The following is an 18,199-nucleotide window of genomic DNA, read 5'->3' as shown; positions in this document are numbered from 1 at the left end:
CAGGATAATTCATTTTAATTGCTGAACGCACATACATGACCTCAAAATTATTTTAAATGTAACCGTCGATAACACGTCCGGATTACGCCGATCCGGATTAGAGAACGTGCACTGTAATTTGTTTGAAACGTTTATAAAATTTTCTAGTACAAAAGAATTTCGAATTTGGATAATTTAAAAGAGAATGTAAAGGGTAATTGAAATACGAGTAAGTAAAAAATCTGAACTAATATTAAATTTTGCTTTGATAAAAATTCAAATATGTCGATACTTTCAATGCTGTATACATTTTTTAAATTAGTTTTTTATGTCATTAACGTTGATAAAGGCTTTGAAGTATTCATCTTTAGACTTGTAGTTCAGTCACATGATTTAACTTTATAATAGACAAGATTCTTAAGAAATTTTCACAGCGTACTACATGGTCTGAAATAGATTCAAGGTTGATCCTCAAGAATATTTCGTCCGTAAAATTTAGCAGCGGAGTAGAGGATCAACCAAAATTTCATACACAGAAAAGAATATCTCGTAAAACTGTTGGTAAATGTTTGTGAATTCTTTTACTGGGGACGTACAAAATGCTCGTAAATCGTATAACCCATTAAAAAGTTCATAAAACTTTGCGCTTTTTTTGACAAACATTCTTTGTAACATGATCACTTGACGAGAATTTTACAGAAAAACTACGAACACATGATAAAATTTTACAAACACTTTTGTGTGTGTTTATGAACAATTATGAACAAATGTTTTTGTAAAAGAACAAAAAAATTCTAGTCAAGTGATCAATTTACGAACAATGTTTGTGAAAAAATACAAATTTTTATGAACTCTTTAGTGGGTTATAAGATTTACGAGCATTTCGTAAGTTTCCAGTAGGAATTCACAAATATTTACGAACAATTTTACGAGATATTCTTTTCTGTGTACACAGAAAGTTTAGGATGAGTATTATATAGAGGGTTTTCGCGTACATTTCTTTTACCAGATCCTGTACCGGCAAAATTTATAAGCTAAATATTGTCAAGGATCAGTCTTAATTTATTTACTGCTTAAAATAAGAGCAACTAATCATTAAGACCTTTAAAATTCAATAGTTTTGCTTGCTTCTTAAAATTTAGAATCTTTGGAAACGAGGTTTAGAACTTTTTTGTGTGAAATCCGTGTTAGTATAATAAATGGTTCATTTGCTCTGAATCAATTTTGTATTAAATTGTCTAATCTTTTTACTGGAAACTGATTTATATTTTTTTTTCCTTTTTTTTTGAAAATTTGAAGCAACACATTGAAAGAGAGGAACGAGAGGAACATATAGTCAAAGTTTAATTATCCCATTAGGCCTATTTTCTAGGTCATTGCTTTACTTTCATATAAAAATGCAGCAAAGTATTTCATACTTGAAATTAATTGGATAGATTATAGTTTTATTGAGTATTAAAATGTTGAGTTTTAATGTGGGAATTACCTTATGTTGAGGTAGGTACTTAACGACAGGCTGTAAATGTAAAGTAATAAGGGACCTTTATAAAACACCACCCGTTATTGTTATCAAATAAAGAAATAATTTATTTAAACATTTTGTAGAATATAAAATCCAAAATATTTTAATGAATTCAATGAACTTTGAGATTGGCCTTTACATCCAACGACTCAATATTTCACTTCTTTTTTTTTTAAACATTAGATTTATCACTGTTTTATAAGTATGTTGAATTCCTGTGTTAATGGTTTTATGTTTAATGCAGAAAAATTACTTCTGTGTCTTCTTTAACATACAGCCTTCTTACTTACGCATTACATGAGTTTAAGGACAATCCAATTTTATAAATGATTCAACTGTGCATAAATCATTTAATTGATGCAATCACGCTCATAGTTTTGCACTCAACATCTTCATATGTTGAATCATACAACTTCCGATGAATTATAGAGATACGGTGAAATGAGCAAAAAGCACCGTATATAGCTTATATAGAGGATTCTTTTTTGAGGAAGTCCGCCGATAATGTGAAATTCTTTGGACAACATCGTTGCATACGTCCATCGACCAAAATATTGAAGGTTGCATCTCATGCTATAATAAATAATTGAGGTGTTTGCTCGCTTAAGGGTCATCGAGACTCAACAAGCCACTCAGCGAACAAAAAAAAAGAGGAACGAGAATAAAAGTATGAGAGAGATGAGAAGAACAAATAAAAAGCAACCAATTAATAATTCTTGCATTATGCAAGATCTTAGTGGAAAAATCATTCTATGAAATTATCTTTTGTCGTGGGATTAAATCACCATAACTATTTCATATGGTGATTGGCTCAATTTGACGTAGATCATTGAGAAAATTATTCCATGATAGTGACGATAGAGGTGAAAATTATCATTTTGAATCATTGGGATTTTCCATTCAACAATTCTTAGCTAAATCAAACAATTTCTACCCCATTTTAGTTATCATTTGTAAAATGTATTCCTCGAAAAGAATTAGCAATTTTGTTTTGAATTGTATTATTAATTAACGTGAGAGAAATACAGTATAATTCATCAATTTGTTATTATACATTATCAACTTCTCGCTCCGTATCTTATATTTTGATAAAATTCTGAAAATTTGAAGTTTACAAGAAATAATAGTCAGATTTGTTTACCGTCTATTTTCTGTTAATGTTTTCTGTGTTTACAAGCAAAATAGTTTCAGATATTGATTTTGGCTTTTCGCCGACCCTCTTTTTAGGTTGATATTTTCTAAAGTCGATTTTATTTTAAATATATTTTTTTTAATGAAAAAGAAAGCAACAAATTTACAAAAAATAAACCTGCAATTTCCATTCTCAAAAAATGCTGAATGAAATTCAGAAAATTCTCAATGAATGCTGTTTGAATTTAGTTTCTTTCCCAATAATTATGGTAAAACACCCTGTAGTTTTAAGGATAGACAATTTTCTTCGCAGTGATGAAAATATATTTTTTCCCTCAATTTTATTTATTTTTTGTTCTTAAGCTAATGTCTCATTAAATGTCATGAGATTATAATTGAGGATATTCTGTTGAAGTTTTTCCATGCTTGGTCTTTAATAGCATTGATTAGATGCAATGAGAATCTCAGTGCTTTCAAATAATTACATATTGTCTTCTGTACACGATATACTAAAAATTTACATAATAAATTTTAATTAACTAGCAATTCTACTTTTTATATAGCATAGCGATCTTGTCTCTCATCTAGAACTATTTACAAAAATTATATACAATTTACAAGATTAAGAACTCTGTTACACTCAATTTTGCACACCATTGTTTACATTTTTATTCTTCTGCTTTTAGTGTAATTTATTTTGATTCTGGGAAATGGCACGCACTTGAGTTCAATCATGCGAATCACTTGAATTCAGTTACTTTTTAATTTATGTACAGAATATCTTAAGATGACTGTTTTTTTTTAATCACACTCAGTACTGCTTCATTTAAGCACGTGGATCTTGGCTTTTTTTTTCGTCTTGACTCCCGTACTCACAAAAGATGTGTGAAAATGAGGTGACTTTTTTGTCTGTACATCGCTCAATGATCTCTGAGTGGACTAACAACAAAATCTTCACCTAACCAATCTTCTTTCACAAGATCAGCTCCCTTTTCTCCGATCATTATTACCGGAGCATTTGTATTCCCACTTGTAATTGTTGGCATAATACTGGCGTCAATGACCCTTAGTCCAGAAACACCATAAACTCGCAAACGTGGATCAACAACGGCCTCTTTGTCCCAGGCCGGACCCATTTTTGCTGTTCCCACTGGATGATAGATCGTCATGGAGATCGTTCTTATGTGACACTCAATGTATTCATCTGACCAGAATTTTAAGTGTTTACAATTGGGTAAAGGTTTTCGATAGATTCTCGACCCAAATTGCTTGAAGACTTTGGCATCAGCGACTTTTCTGGCTATTTTTGCTCCCTCAACCAGGGTCTTGATGTCGTGAGGATCATTGAAGTAGTTTGGCTCCATTATTGGAGCTTGAAAGGGATTTCTAGAATAGAGACGAACCCATCCTCTAGATCGAGGTCGAAGTAGAAGTGGTATAATTGTCCAAGCATCCTCTCGAGCAATTGGATGATAAACTTCTCGATAGAGACTCTCTTTGAGGCCTAGAATTTTTTTTACTTGATCTCCACCGTCGGAATTGATAGAGGCCGGTGCCATGTGGAACTGAATATCAGGCCAATTGGCAGACTTATTAGCTAATGGTGTGTTTATAAATGCAAGACCTTCAACACCTCCTAAACTCGTCATTGGTCCCCGTTCATTGAGTACATAGTGCAATACCAGAGATCCAGCATTCATTCTTGTTGGAATTAGGGTTACTGGCTTATCAACTAAAAATGTCAATCCAGCCATTCCAACATGATCTTGAAGATTGTCCCCAACTGGAAGGTCATGTAAGAGTTCAATACCCTTCTCAGCTAAATGTTCTCTTGGTCCTATACCGGAAAGCATTAGCACTTGGGGTGTATTTATGGCGCCAGCTGACAAGATAACTTCTCTCTTAGCGTTAATTTGATAACGCTTTCCATTCTTGACAAATTCAACCCCATAAGTTCTTTTGGTATTTGGATCTATCAGAATTTTTGTTACGTGGGAATTCATGCTCAAATGAAAGTTTTTCCTAAGTCGGATGGGTCTTAGGAAAGCCTTTGCAGTGCTACATCTACTACCTCGTCGTATGGTACCCTGAGCTATCATAAAACCCCTCTGATCTGCTCCATTTATGTCTCTATTGGGGTATCCTAGTTCTGTTCCAGCTTCTACAAACGCTGCAACAAGGGGTGAATGCCACGGTGATTCTTGAACTGTTAGGTACCCACCAGTTCGATGGTACCTAGTGGTTTGGGCTAAATAGGGGTTTCTGTTGTCTTCGGATTTCTTAAAGTAGTGCAGAACGTTTTCGTAGTTCCATCCAGGATTTCCCAGAGATTCCCAGTAATTGTAGTCATTTTTGTTTCCACGAACGTAGAGCATGTAGTTGAGGACACTTGATCCGCCTAGGACTTTCCCACGTGGCCAGTTGCAACGATTGTTGACCATTCCAAGACAGGAGGTGTTAGATGAGCGTGTTTTGTAGCGCCAGTCGAGTTTACTGAGTTGGAGGTAAGCGGCAAGGGAGGGTGTATCGGAGATCTCATTTTCATCCGGTCCAGCTTCCAGGAGGAGTACATTCCAGTCTGGCACCTCGGTCAGTCTATTGGCTACAACAGCACCCGCCGACCCAGCACCAATGACAATGAAGTCATATTCGGGCAATATAACGCGTCGATCGAAGGGTCGGGATTCGGGATCGACGCGATCGTAGCGATAAAATGAGATTGCGGCTAGGAGAAAGGGAATCACCCACAGACTAGTTGTTATCACACCAAATGTCGTGTTGATCACAGATGAAGCTATCAAGATATTGAGCACCATGTTGCAGTTGATTTTAGGATGCCTCTTCAGTGATTCACTTGTGAGTGGTCTTTGTCTGAGGGATGATGATTCTTAATTTTGTGAACAATCTGCCAAAAGTCCCAGTCTCAGTACCTCTTTGACTGGACATGTCGATTGAGGAGATGATCACTCCACCACAAGAGTTTCTGCGGAAGGAAGAAAAAAAATCTCTGGTGAATCCCATTGAATAAATATACGTGCATTGTTTGTCTGCATGACATGAAAATGTTGCGAATAATGCAAATGTAAAGAGGCATCTTCTGAGAAATGATAAAGAAAATCTTCTTGCAATTATGGGAGATTCCTTTTGGAGGTGTGAAAGATCAATGTGAATGCACCGGCTATTGACTACTAAGCCGGATAATGGGTGTGAAAAAAAAATGATGAGATTCTTCAGGCCTTGCTACTTTTTTTCTTCTCATATTATTGCTATTTTTGACATTTTGAATGCCATACCAGAACGAACTTCCTCATCTACTCATTTTGTCTTTAAAACTTATGACCAAATGGAAGATAATATGCAATGTGCATTAATCTTCTTGAGGAAGTATTCGGATATTTCCGAAAATTATAATTATGGTTATTAGTTTTTTTTTTTGGTTCCTTGTCTTTCCAATTAAATTTATAGAATATATTTTGTTGATAAAGCTGTTTGATATTCCTAAATATTGAAATTTTTCATCTCAATGAAATTGAGATAGAATTCGATAAGAGGTGGATAAGTAATAAAAGACAAAATAATATTTTATAAAATTTATAAGTTCCAAACAAAATAAAATATTAAACTCGTTCCGTTTTTGTGACATTTTGAGGATTTTTCATTTTTTTCGATTTTTACAAAATACAAAATTTCGTAATTTTTCAGAATCTGGTTTTATTGAAAAAAAAAAAAAAAAACAATGTGCTGAAGATTTCCTGTAATTTTAAATCTTCTAAATCCTTGTTTGCTATATAACTGACGTTTGCAAAATTTTCTCAAAAAGGTTAGTAAAACCCCCCATCATTAACGATATCATTATTCTTCCACCCTCCCCCCTTCCTTCTATGTTTTTTCGGGATTGCTCGAAAACTCGTCTTTCCATTTTTTAATTTTTGGTTATTTTGTATGGAGATTCCCAAGAAGCAAAATAGCTGCCTTATAGAACCAAGTATTAGACAAGTCTTTTAGTGTACTTTTAAAAGACCTAAAGTGAAAGTTTTATGTTGAAATTCCCATAGCAGCTCTTAAGATCCTTAAGAGTGCGCCACTTTACTCATAGTAATCTCAGTGATGGAATCAAGAGCGTTATAAGTAAATAAAGAGATTTTTGGTTCTATAGTGCCTTTCTTAGGGAATTCTACAAGACTATTTTAAGAAAAAATTGCTACTTGGGTTGTCCAGGCGGCCATTTCGTCCATAACGCGAAAATTGAATCATTCCTAATACGGTTTTTCAATGCCAAGTGTTTAAAGGGCTCTAGAGAGCGCATTTCTCAACCGAGTGGTATGATATTTAGGTTTATTGTAGAGGTCTTGGAATTTCTGATAAGTCTGAACTGGTTCTAATTAATTACTAATCGGTAATGAACCGATCATGTACCGATAAGAAATTTTTTGAATGAATTGTGAATAGATTTAAATTGTTTTTTTATTAAGTAAACAATAAATGACGCGAATGTACACAGTAAAAAAAAAAATACAATGATAATATCGTTGGTTTGCTTTTTTACCACGATTATTCTTGTAAAGTTACACAAATTATGTATTTCAGCAAAATGTGTATTCTGAAAATGTGTAATTTAAATTTTATGTAATTGTAATCCGTGTAATCAACTGGGAATGATTACACAGTTGTGTATATTTTCTTACATATTTCGTGTAAAATTATACAGTTTTCAAATAAAAGGTGTACAAATTACACAGTATTAGTACACACGATTACATGTTTAATGTAAAATTTACAATGAAAATCATGGTAAAGCAGCCAAAAATTTTTCACTGTGTACCTTTGAGGTATAGCACCTAATTCACAAGTTCGAACATTTAGCAAAGCTTGGAACGCTTCATCACTCCTTTTAATAAGATGAAACATTATTTAAAACAAAATCATTCTATTTTGCTAGTTATCGCTAAGATTTGAAATATGCTGTATTTGTTCGTAACATGTTTCACAGACAATATAAATTATCAGAAATCTTAGGGGGCGTGGTCTAAAGTTTTAGATTTTTTCTCTCTTCCTAAATCAAAGCGTAAGCGTTGATTTATCCCAAGCATGCTACAGCAAATTCAAGCGGATTTATTAAACGTTAATTTAATTAATTAGATGCCCCTTTTAATGCACTGTTTTCAAGACATTAGGGAATTCGACAAATTTTGAAGAAAAAAATTAGCATAAATTTTCAAAAACAACCAATAATTTTACATAATTTCCTGAGGTTAAATTTGTAATAAATTGTGATTTAGAATTTATTTTATTTACGAAGAAATAAATTTTGAATTTCCTGTATTTATTCACATTTATATTGCTTATTCACGTGCTTATGATTTACGGTATCTTGTCAGTTTCAATGAATTGTGATGCAATTGTTGTTAGAATTATTTTGGTAAGCGGTGTGCAATAAAATAAACAATGATGTTTACAAATTTCATTGACTGGGAGGAAGGTTTTAATGTATTTTTGGTAGCGACAGAATTGTTTATTTTCATTCGTGATTTGTATCTTCATTTTGTAGTCAAATTGAGAATTATAGGTGTTTGTGCCCTCAAGTTCAAGATCTCTCAATCAGATACAAAGTAGAACTTAACTTGGTGAGAAGTCTAGAGATTTTATAGTTATATGAAAAATCTATTATCGCATATCATTTTATTATGATTAGTGATCTATTGAAAACATTTTTGCTAATGAGCTATTTGCTGCTATGAGAAAATTAGCATTTTAATGCTAAATTTCACGCGTTTAGTTTAGAATGAGTGTGTTGATGAGTTATGAGAGAGACCCACGATTTATCCAAAATAAGATGAGCAATTATTCATTCATCCTACACGTAGATTTTACGGGTTATATTTTAAACTGCCATGTCCATTATCAAGGTAAATTGTTACACAAGGCTCTTGACTTCATTGCTGTGGTGACTTTTAGATTCAAACGCAATATTTTCTTGCACAACAGACACTTCGGCGAGATATACCAATCAATACTTGCTTTTGGTATTTCTTACAACCTCAACATGTGTTTCAATTGTCTATCGATTGAAGATGGTGTGTAGTGCAATTGAGGGAAAATATAATTTCACTTTTTTCTATGCTTCTTTTTTTTCTTTTACATGAGAGGAAAACATTCAATTTGTGTTGCATGATGCCTATGATGATGATTCTTCATTTGGTAGGAAATGCTTCATTGAATATTTGGTTTTTCTTTTCACTTTGCATTTATATCATCGGCTATATAGGAAAACAGGCAAGCTGGATGATTTTTAGTGATGTTGTGGGAGACACGATTCATGTTAATTTATTTAATGGACTTCTCTCTTTTAATTAAAAGAAGGCTCTTAAGAGGTAGTAAACACTGTCGATGCTTACGAAGGAATTAATTGCATTACTTGCAAGATTTCAATGAGGTTCTATGCAATTTTATAATGTCACAATGAAAGGACAGATTGGTGCAAAATACTTTACAGCATAATTTTTGTTCTTTTTTTTTAAATAATTTCACAAAATTGTAAATAGAAAAATATAAAAATATTTGAACACTGACAATTTTTGAGCAATCGATCAATTTGATAGGGAAAATCATCAATTTAATATTCTTCAATGGACTGCGGGGCCGGTGTCAAATAGTCCTTTAGTTACATAAGCTTTTAAAAAAACATATTGACCCTTTTACCCCTTTGGTCTTTTAAAATAGAAATTAAATTTCCAAGTACTTCGAATTATTGTTTTTTAATTTAACAATTTTTTGACGCTTTAACCGGAAGTAATGGCTCACTTTGAAAAGTTAATTTGAAAAATTAAAAACTAAACCCTAAATAAAAATGAAGTATGAATCGTGAAAATTCTGAATATCAAAATTCCGAAAAACTCATAATTCCGAAGCCCAAAACACCGAATAGATCAAAATCCCGAATAGCCAAAATCTCTAAAAGTGTCAAAATTTCGGAATTTCAATGCATTATTAAAAAAAATGGCAGTGTCCCATGCTTGACGAAATATTCGAATTCGTAACCTCGGTGCTATTTATCTCAAAAGTATTTTCGTATCATTTGCAATTAACCTGTTTATAACCGATTTGAATCGAGTCATAAATCACTCAAAAGATCACCCAAATTGGGTATATAATTTATTTTCGAAGTAAAGTTATTTATATCGGCTCATAACCTATTGGAACCGGTTCAGTCTTATCCGAAATTTCAAGACCTTTCCAATGAGCCCGAATATTACACCATTAAATTGAGAAGAAGGTTCTCTAGACACTTTTTAACTTTGACCTTGAAGAAACTTTATTAGGCATGATTCAATGGTATTTTCGTATATGGACGAAATGTCCGGCTAGGTAACCTCCAAAAAACAGGGATGTGCAAGAACTGTTTGAAACCGAACAAACGTCATATGAAACATGTACGTCAATGATCAAAACGCTACCTGAACAACTTATTTTGATGTTTATTCGGTTTCAAACGGTTCTCGCACAACTCTGCTCTAAAACATATACAAAATATTATTTAAATTTTAATTTTATTTATTTTTTTTTACTAAAGTAAAAGTTAAGTTAGGTTAAAAAGATAGATAAGAAACTACTAAAGTCTGCTGGACTTGATTCTTTCATAATTTTAAGAAATTTTTAAATAAGGGAGACTGGGGCAAAAAGTCACAAAACGGATATTTTTTTTACAAGCTACTCGAGCGCTTCAAAAATTTCTAATTAGCGCAGTTTTATAGGAAATTTACCGCTCTACAACTTTGTGAATGTAATATTCCTCTATTTTGTAAGGAAATACGTTTATCGAACCAATTTCTAAAAGGTAATTTTGTGACTCTTCTCAAAAATGCTGGGGCAAATAGTACCAGACATAGGGTATTATCATATTTTGATTCGCTTCATTACAGGCATCCGTAAATTTGAAAAATACCTAGAGAACATATTTTCATAGAAAATTTATTCATCTACACCTTTGTAAAACACTGTATTCTCTGCGAGAAAAGTGAGAAAACCAGAAAAGCGCTTTCCATGCTATTTTAGAAAAAAAAAACAAACAAAAGACTGCAAATCGTTTGACCAATGCAAACAACAAGCGGCGAGACATTATAATGACGTTTCTTTTCGCCGTGAGACATCAGAAATTGCTTCGCTTTTTTGTTACTTTTTGCTCTATACCTTTTGTTACTTTTTACCCCAAATGTCCATTTTTAATAAAAGGATTTCTGGAGAAAAGAATTTTTGTGAAATTCTAAATTAGATAGCGGATTCGTATTCAAAAAATCCAAATTATTTAGAAAATATTCACCAGTGCATCAATTTTGGAAAATAAGTAGGTAATAATTGTTATCATCTGCAAGGAAAATATTTCAAAAATAGGGCTAAAAAATTCGATATTTTTTATATTTCTAAATTCCTGGTTCGAATTCTAAGAAACTTACGACATATGCTGAAGAAGGTCTATGGAGGCTATCTATAGAAAAAAATTTGAGCTGCTATCTTTTTTACCTTGAAAGATATTGAATTTAGAATTTTTCGATTTGTGACTTTTTGCCCCAGTCTCCCCTAGTTTTGGATTTTTTGTTTTGGAAACTAATTTGTGATAGAATGTGTCAAAATTCTGTATGTATGCTTCGCTTCGTCGTAATGCAATTTAGATGGTTTAGGTTTCGAATTTATAATAAAAAAAATCCGACGATAAGGCACATTTTTAAGTCTGCATAATATGATTGAGGCAAACATAATCTAAGCTGCTATTTATTTTCCATACACATCTGTTTATTGAAGAATTTGTTGAAAACTGTCGAGAAACATCATCAAACTACACCCATAAATGTTTTGTATGGCGATATATATATTGAGCGTTTGTGACATTATCAGTTCCGCCTGTTTAACTTTGGACTTCCTCTCTCTTTTTTGCTATATAGCATATTTCACTCTGAAAACTTTGTCTATAAGCTTTTTCAGCAAATATTGCGCTGAGGAAGTTGCAATGACTGACATTTTGAGATGAAAATGCAATCATTTCGTTCATTGTGCAGAAATTGAAAACCATGTAATTACATTTTCACGGTTTCTTTTCACCATATCGCCCTAGACGATCTCTTTGGGTTGTCCATGGCGGAAAAGGTGGTTGAAGATGAAGGCGTCAAAACATTCCTTTAGTTGTCTTTTTCAACTATAAGAGAGTGACAGAGGGAAAGAAGTTCACATATAGATATAAAATTCGAGATTTAACGAGCAAATAATAAATGTTTTTTTTTTCGGCTGAAGTAAGATAGACACAAATGAAGATCAAGTGTTGATCTGTCATTGTTGTACTCACGATGCGGAAGAAAAGTGCTAGAAGAAAATTACACAAATCGGTGAAATGTGGTCGATTTTGAATGAAAATTATTACGTGGGGTACACCAACGGTGATTGCTAATAGATTGATAATAATTTTCGATATAATCTTGCCTTTTGAATTGGAATAGCTATTATTGGTAATTCACCGCATAGTATTTATTTACCACTTCACGCAGTAAATTGCACCTTATGTGTGAATTTCTTGGCGATCTTTTGAGGTAAATTAAAGTTTTGCAAAATGTTTATAGTCTTTCTCTGCAATCATTTTCAATTATTATATGTAAATTTTTTGCCCTTTTTGTGAAAATGCATATTTTGTGATCCCACGCTAATGTATATCTCTTGTCATGAGATCAAATGATCAGCAATATCGTGATATTTTTTATTTCTAATTGATTTTATCATTTTGGAATGGTAATAGTAATTGAAAGTCTTTGATTTCATGAAAGATTTTTTTTTTAAATTCATTGATCGTGATAATATATTTCATGAATCAAAAGAACTTTTTCTTTTTTAATTTAAATAAAAGTTTTACCTGCAAAAAAATCATGCAAACTAATAGAGATAAATTGTTTTGAAATATATTATAGGGAACATAAAACGTGATCTTGGCTTCTGAAAAGGTCTTGGATGTTTCCTAAATTTCAATAATTTTAAGTGTTGGCCTTATCAATGATTTTCAATGTAATTTTCAAATACGAAAATTGGGAGTTATTTCAACAAATTATTCAAAATAACTCTAAGGTTTTCCCTTCAACAATCTCTTATCTTTATTCTCAAATTGGAAAGTGCGGCATGTGTTTTTTTTTGTTTTATTTTAGCAATATACCTACAAAGAAACCGCGATCTTTTGAATATTTTAAAGGTCTCTTTTCAGTCTTCTCTGTGGGAGTTTCTTTCATATAGTCACAATTTTGTGTGATTAATTGCTTGTAAAATGTGTACAAGTGTAACAAATTGAGAAAGGAATCAGTAGCTTTATTGTGATCATAGATCAACAGTCTTGTACACTTTCTCATTATGACAGGTGTGACTATAATTTTGACACATTTAAAATGCAAAATTTCACTAAAGTAATTTTGAAGTATAAAACTTCCTTCTTAAATTACATGATAATCTTAGTCATAGATATCATTAAATTAGGAATTTCTTTTGAAATTTACAAAAAAATGCCAATATTTCAAAATTAAAATAACACACAAAAACCAAAACAAAATGTCTTTAAAATTTAATGCTTTTCATTTTCTATATTTTTTTTTGTAATTAATTCATTTGATTTTAAATTTTAAATTTTTTTAGGGTTATAAGTAAAATAGTAGTCATAATGTTGTGCAAAATTTTACAAAATTCACTAAAAATAATTTGAAGGGGAAATACCAAAATTCTTAATTTTCATGCTGGTTTTAGGAAATTTTTATTTAATTTCAATTCAATTTTAAACTTTTTAGAGTTTTAATTTCAATTATGATATTAGTTCTTAAAGCTTTCTTCATCTGAAAATCGAAGAAAATAAGTTCAAAATTAGGTAACAGTAGGGGAAGGCTTTCAGACTTACTACATACTCTGGCTTCGAACACTGCATAGTTTTCTCATATTCGTTTAATGAATTTAACCTATTTTTTTTTGGAAAGTGTATGGCTTGATACTAACTATTAAAATATATTGCCATAGATAGGTCAGATTCAATAAAGGAATGTGGGAAAAATATAAAATGTTTGATGCCAGAGTGTGTGCTAAGCTTGAAAGCCTTCCCGCACATCTCTAGTTTTCGTTTACGTTTACGATTACCTGTAACGTTATGAAATAGTGATTTTTTGTCATGGTATTTTTTCTAATGCTTGGAAAAAAAAAGTTTTCAAAAGTTTTTTTCTTAATTGAAATTTTAAGCCTATAACCCTCAAAAATTGTATTTATTGTTTTTTTTGGTATTTGACTATACTTTTGATTCTACTGAACTGCTTGTACTTTGAAGTCTACATAAGTGAAAAGTTATATCGGAAAACTATTTTGAACTGATGATGTTCCTAAAACCGGCTCCAACCAGAGACGCCAAAGACTCAAATACAGTCGGAAATGGTCGGAAAGTATGAGGAATTCGAGTTTATAATCAACTTTTAACAAAGATATCTCGAAAACCAAAATTATGTTCTATATTCTATGTTTTTCGGTTGAAGTAGCCGATATATAGAACTTCCTTCACAGATATCACTTATGCCCTGGTATTTGGGTTTAAACGAAAATCCAACAGTAGTTTTGCAAATAAAAAAATCAAAATAAATAAATGGTTATTTTGATTTTTTTGAAAACTTTTCCGAAATTTTCCTTTTTTGTATGGTCTGATACTTTAGCGGTGAAATGCGATTCAGAATGCCCGAAATACTTCTGGTTCATTAAGGAATATAGTCCATTGCTGGTTAAACTATTTAAACTTAATGGCGCAGAAATTGTAAACATAAATATGCAAAGCCCTAGAAGCTAAGATAAAATAATGTTAAATTGAGAATAAATTGTATTAAATTGATGAGCTTTATAGATCGCATATTGAATACATTTAAAAATAATAACCTGCACAACATTCCCTAGAGGAACTAGGCTATCCCGTAAGAGGATTTCTAGACATGCGTTATTATTTTTTTCTTGTACGAGAAGAGGTTGTTAGTCGCATGGTCCGTAGAATCAAGTGCATTGAAGCTCACAGGATACAATCCGAACAACTTTAATGCCAGAAAAATTCCTGGTGACCTAAAGGGGACTCGAAACCGAGACACTTGCATCCACTTGACCCTTTGAGTACCCAGTTAAAAACTTTAAAAAGAAATTGTAAAGAATCTCAGCTAATTTTAAAACCGAAAAATACTCATTCGACAACGTGACTTTCAGCTGTATTTTTTTCTAAACATTTAAGAATCTTAAATATTTTATAATTCCAAAATCAAACACAAGACTAATTTATAAGATCTGTGAAATGTTTTTCATTTAAAAACTGTGTGAATTTATAAAGGCCGTAAAAAGTAAAGTAATTTAAAAGAGTTTGTAAATTTGTAAATCGTGTTTTATATATAGATGATATGAAGCCAGTAATATCTATGAGAATGATAATTTCTCTTGCCATTTTTAACTCCTTAAGGGTGCCACTAAGATCACTTTCAGACTATAGGTTTAGCCTAGTTTTCGAAGGTCTCAAAATCCCAAATAGCGACCAATTTAATTTATTTTTTCTGATTCAAATAGATTACCTTTTTTTAATAATCTATTTCTAAGTCAAAATTTCTCAAATATTTTTGACTAAAGGTGTCTACACATTGGGAGCAATTTTCGTCAAAAATTGCGTTTTTGACAGAAATTTGACGTTTCCCTCTACAACGCTGCAGGGAATTTCCTTCAAAAAAGCAATTTTTGACAAAAATTGCTCCCAATGTGTAGAGGCCATAAGAACAAATTAGAGAAGTTAGGCCTTATAGCTAAGCCTTAGGTCTGAAGCCCGTATAAGTCACCGATGACCCACTGATTCTTAAAGTGTTAATTGGTGACTTTATTTTAGGCAGCTAAAACTACTTATTAAATATTAGTTCTTTAACTTCATGTATGTGTATATACGAAAATAAATTGATATTACTTTGCGGTTGAGATTAAATCATATTACGTAAACTCAACAGTTAACTAGCGTATAAAAAAAATTAATATCATCTGTCAAAGTGAATGTTTTCAACATCTATCAACCGGTGTTATAAGATAGTTATAGAGAAGGTGCAATATTTAGTCATGTGCCATCAACATCATTGCCGTATTTCTTGAGCAATATGTTGTATATAAATTGTAATGTGGAATGCAGACTCAAAACCGGAAAAATCATCTTATATTATTTATCATCATGATCTCATTGCACAGTCACATACTGTATGTTTGCAATGGTACAGTTCAGCATAGAAACAACTCCCGAGGCGTTCAACAATTGCAAGAAGAGTCTGTACTAAAGTAGATCGAAAGACATCAGCATGAAATGATTCACGATTGTGCTACTTCACTTGCAACAAATTATTGTTTTTTTTCTAAATTTCCATTTCATCTTCAGTATAGTAAATCTGCATTATAAAGCTTCTGTGTCCAGAGATATGAGCTTTTTTTGTGTATATTGTCTCTGTCAGAGGCTTTGGCCATAGAAGTCAGGGAGTGATTTATGATAAGAGAATTTCCTATATGCAAATGTTTTTCTTTTTTCCTTCTTTCTCGTTCGACTTTTCTTCTGTCTCTCGAATCATATCTTTTCATATGGATATTGGGTTAACTTGGGCTACCAATATATTTTAAATTTTACTTTCTGCATCTCTGACAAGTTTTTTTTTCTTTTCTTGCAACTCAACTCTCCAATTAGCACTGTGGTTGTTGTATCTTTAATTTAAATTGATTGGGGAATGATTCCATATTGTTAAAAGTCCAAGTGAAATCGTATTGCTGGGTTTCTTGGGATTATTTAAAAAATTATATTTTCTTATACAATTATCATATATCTAACAATAAATAATAAAAATTAATTTCAAATCAACACTGTTCAGTATAATTTTGCATTATTTATGGCACTTCAATGAATAATTAATTAGTTTTCATTACCTATTCACTATCAGTTTTGAGTTGTTTTTTTTTTGAATGGCAATTAAATGGTTTTTTCTTTAATCTCATGGAGTCTTTAAGATGAACTAATTCAATGTATAGGGAGTGATATGTGAAATTATTGAGTGGAACAAATTTAATCTTCAAATAATAGCCCTGAAATATGATTTCACTTGCATTTTCATGCAATGATTGGATTATGTGTCCAAATATATACTTTTTCTCTTCATATTATTTTTTTCTCATCTACTTTCCTCTACGGAAGATTTCTTTATTGCCATTATTATTTAATTCCCAGAGTATCAGTCTGTTGTTAGGTAATATGAGGTCTTAAAGGCATAGTTTCAACGGCATTGTAGAGGAAGAAAATGAAATTTTGCAGACACTGTTTTTATTGATTTTTTTGCAGTAAAGATAAAAGAGAGACACCTCTTTCTTGATCAATAGGTTTTAAAATGTTGAAAGTGGTTTTTCATGTGTGAAAAAAATTAACTCTTGACACAAATATAATGTATTCCCACACGAATTCATCGTTCTTTTTTTCTATTTTGAAGCAACAGAGGTCTTGCAAATTTTTTTTCTTTTAAATTTCACAACACTTTTTTTCTGTAGTTGTTTGAATGTTGAACATTGAATCTATGGTTGTACCTCTCTCAAATTTGAATATAATCCATTTTAACTGAAATGTCGATCGAGATGATGGAGATCCTTGATAAATAATCCCAAATGTTTTCTTTGGAGGGAAAATGTTTGGAATTTCACGCGGAAAAGTGCACAATCACTCGCGGAAAAGCGAAATTTTCACCATTCACTTGAAAATCTCACCGTCTTCGCGATCTTTTCGAAACCAAGTGAATATGGTGTCTTTTCACTGTGCAGCCACCGATGTTAAACGCAAATGTTTACGCAATGGGGCAATTGTTGGGTAAGCACAAGACACTTGCACCTTAAAACACTGTTGTATATAAGTGTAAAATTTTTCAAAAAAATAAAATACACTGAGAGTGCACAAATTTTTTTTTTTGGAGTTGGGATGAAAGTTCAAAAATACCACCAAATAGTCCGATATCCGTGGATATACTAAAAGACCTCTGTCTACAATTCGGAAATGGGTTTTGCACACGGTGGAATTTGTTGTCGAATGGGATGGATGAATTGAGAGTGAGTGCAAGAAAAAGCACTCTTGCACCGGAGGTGGGGGCGCATACCATTTCTCTGGCGCCGCATGGTATTAACTATACCTTTCCCCTTATTTTCTACCACATACTTATATCTTACCTTATATCCAAAAGACCTACCGTAAAATGTTGGGAAAAAGATGTTGTTGATGTTTGCAGAGAGTGATGCTTCGTGAGAATGATAATAAATGATTGTTTGGTAGGGAGGAATATTAAAAGCAATAAAACCAATGAAAAGCTCAAATAAGCTTATGGTAGCTGGGATTTTCAGGCTATCTTGAAGCTGGATTTTGGGATAAAAGAAACGTATAGGGTAAAGTAATATTGACGGTTACAATGGATAAAACGACTGAAACGATTCCTAACCCTTAAAATGGAACTTGAACACATTTTGTGTTGGAAACACCCTGGGTTACCATAGTAT

At 32.0% G+C, this 18,199-nt stretch overlaps 2 protein-coding genes across 5 annotated transcripts in view; one reads left to right on the top strand and one right to left on the bottom strand.

The window, feature by feature from the left end:
• Positions 1 to 18,199, top strand: part of LOC129798925 (flotillin-2) — a 217,030-nt gene that overhangs the window by 30,881 nt on the left and 167,950 nt on the right. The window lies entirely within an intron of this gene.
• On the bottom strand, positions 1,247 to 17,679 carry LOC129798912 (glucose dehydrogenase [FAD, quinone]). Its single transcript, XM_055842412.1, has 2 exons — positions 17,246 to 17,679; positions 1,247 to 5,615 (listed from the first exon to the last, which is right to left on the bottom strand). Exon 2 carries the CDS (start codon positions 5,446 to 5,448, stop codon positions 3,553 to 3,555), a length of 1,896 nt encoding a protein of 631 aa, XP_055698387.1. The 5' UTR covers positions 5,449 to 5,615; positions 17,246 to 17,679; the 3' UTR covers positions 1,247 to 3,552.

Source organism: Phlebotomus papatasi, chromosome 1, assembly GCF_024763615.1.
Source record: "Phlebotomus papatasi isolate M1 chromosome 1, Ppap_2.1, whole genome shotgun sequence".
Lineage (NCBI taxonomy): Eukaryota > Metazoa > Arthropoda > Insecta > Diptera > Psychodidae > Phlebotomus > Phlebotomus papatasi.
This window is presented reverse-complemented; position numbering and strand designations above follow the sequence as displayed.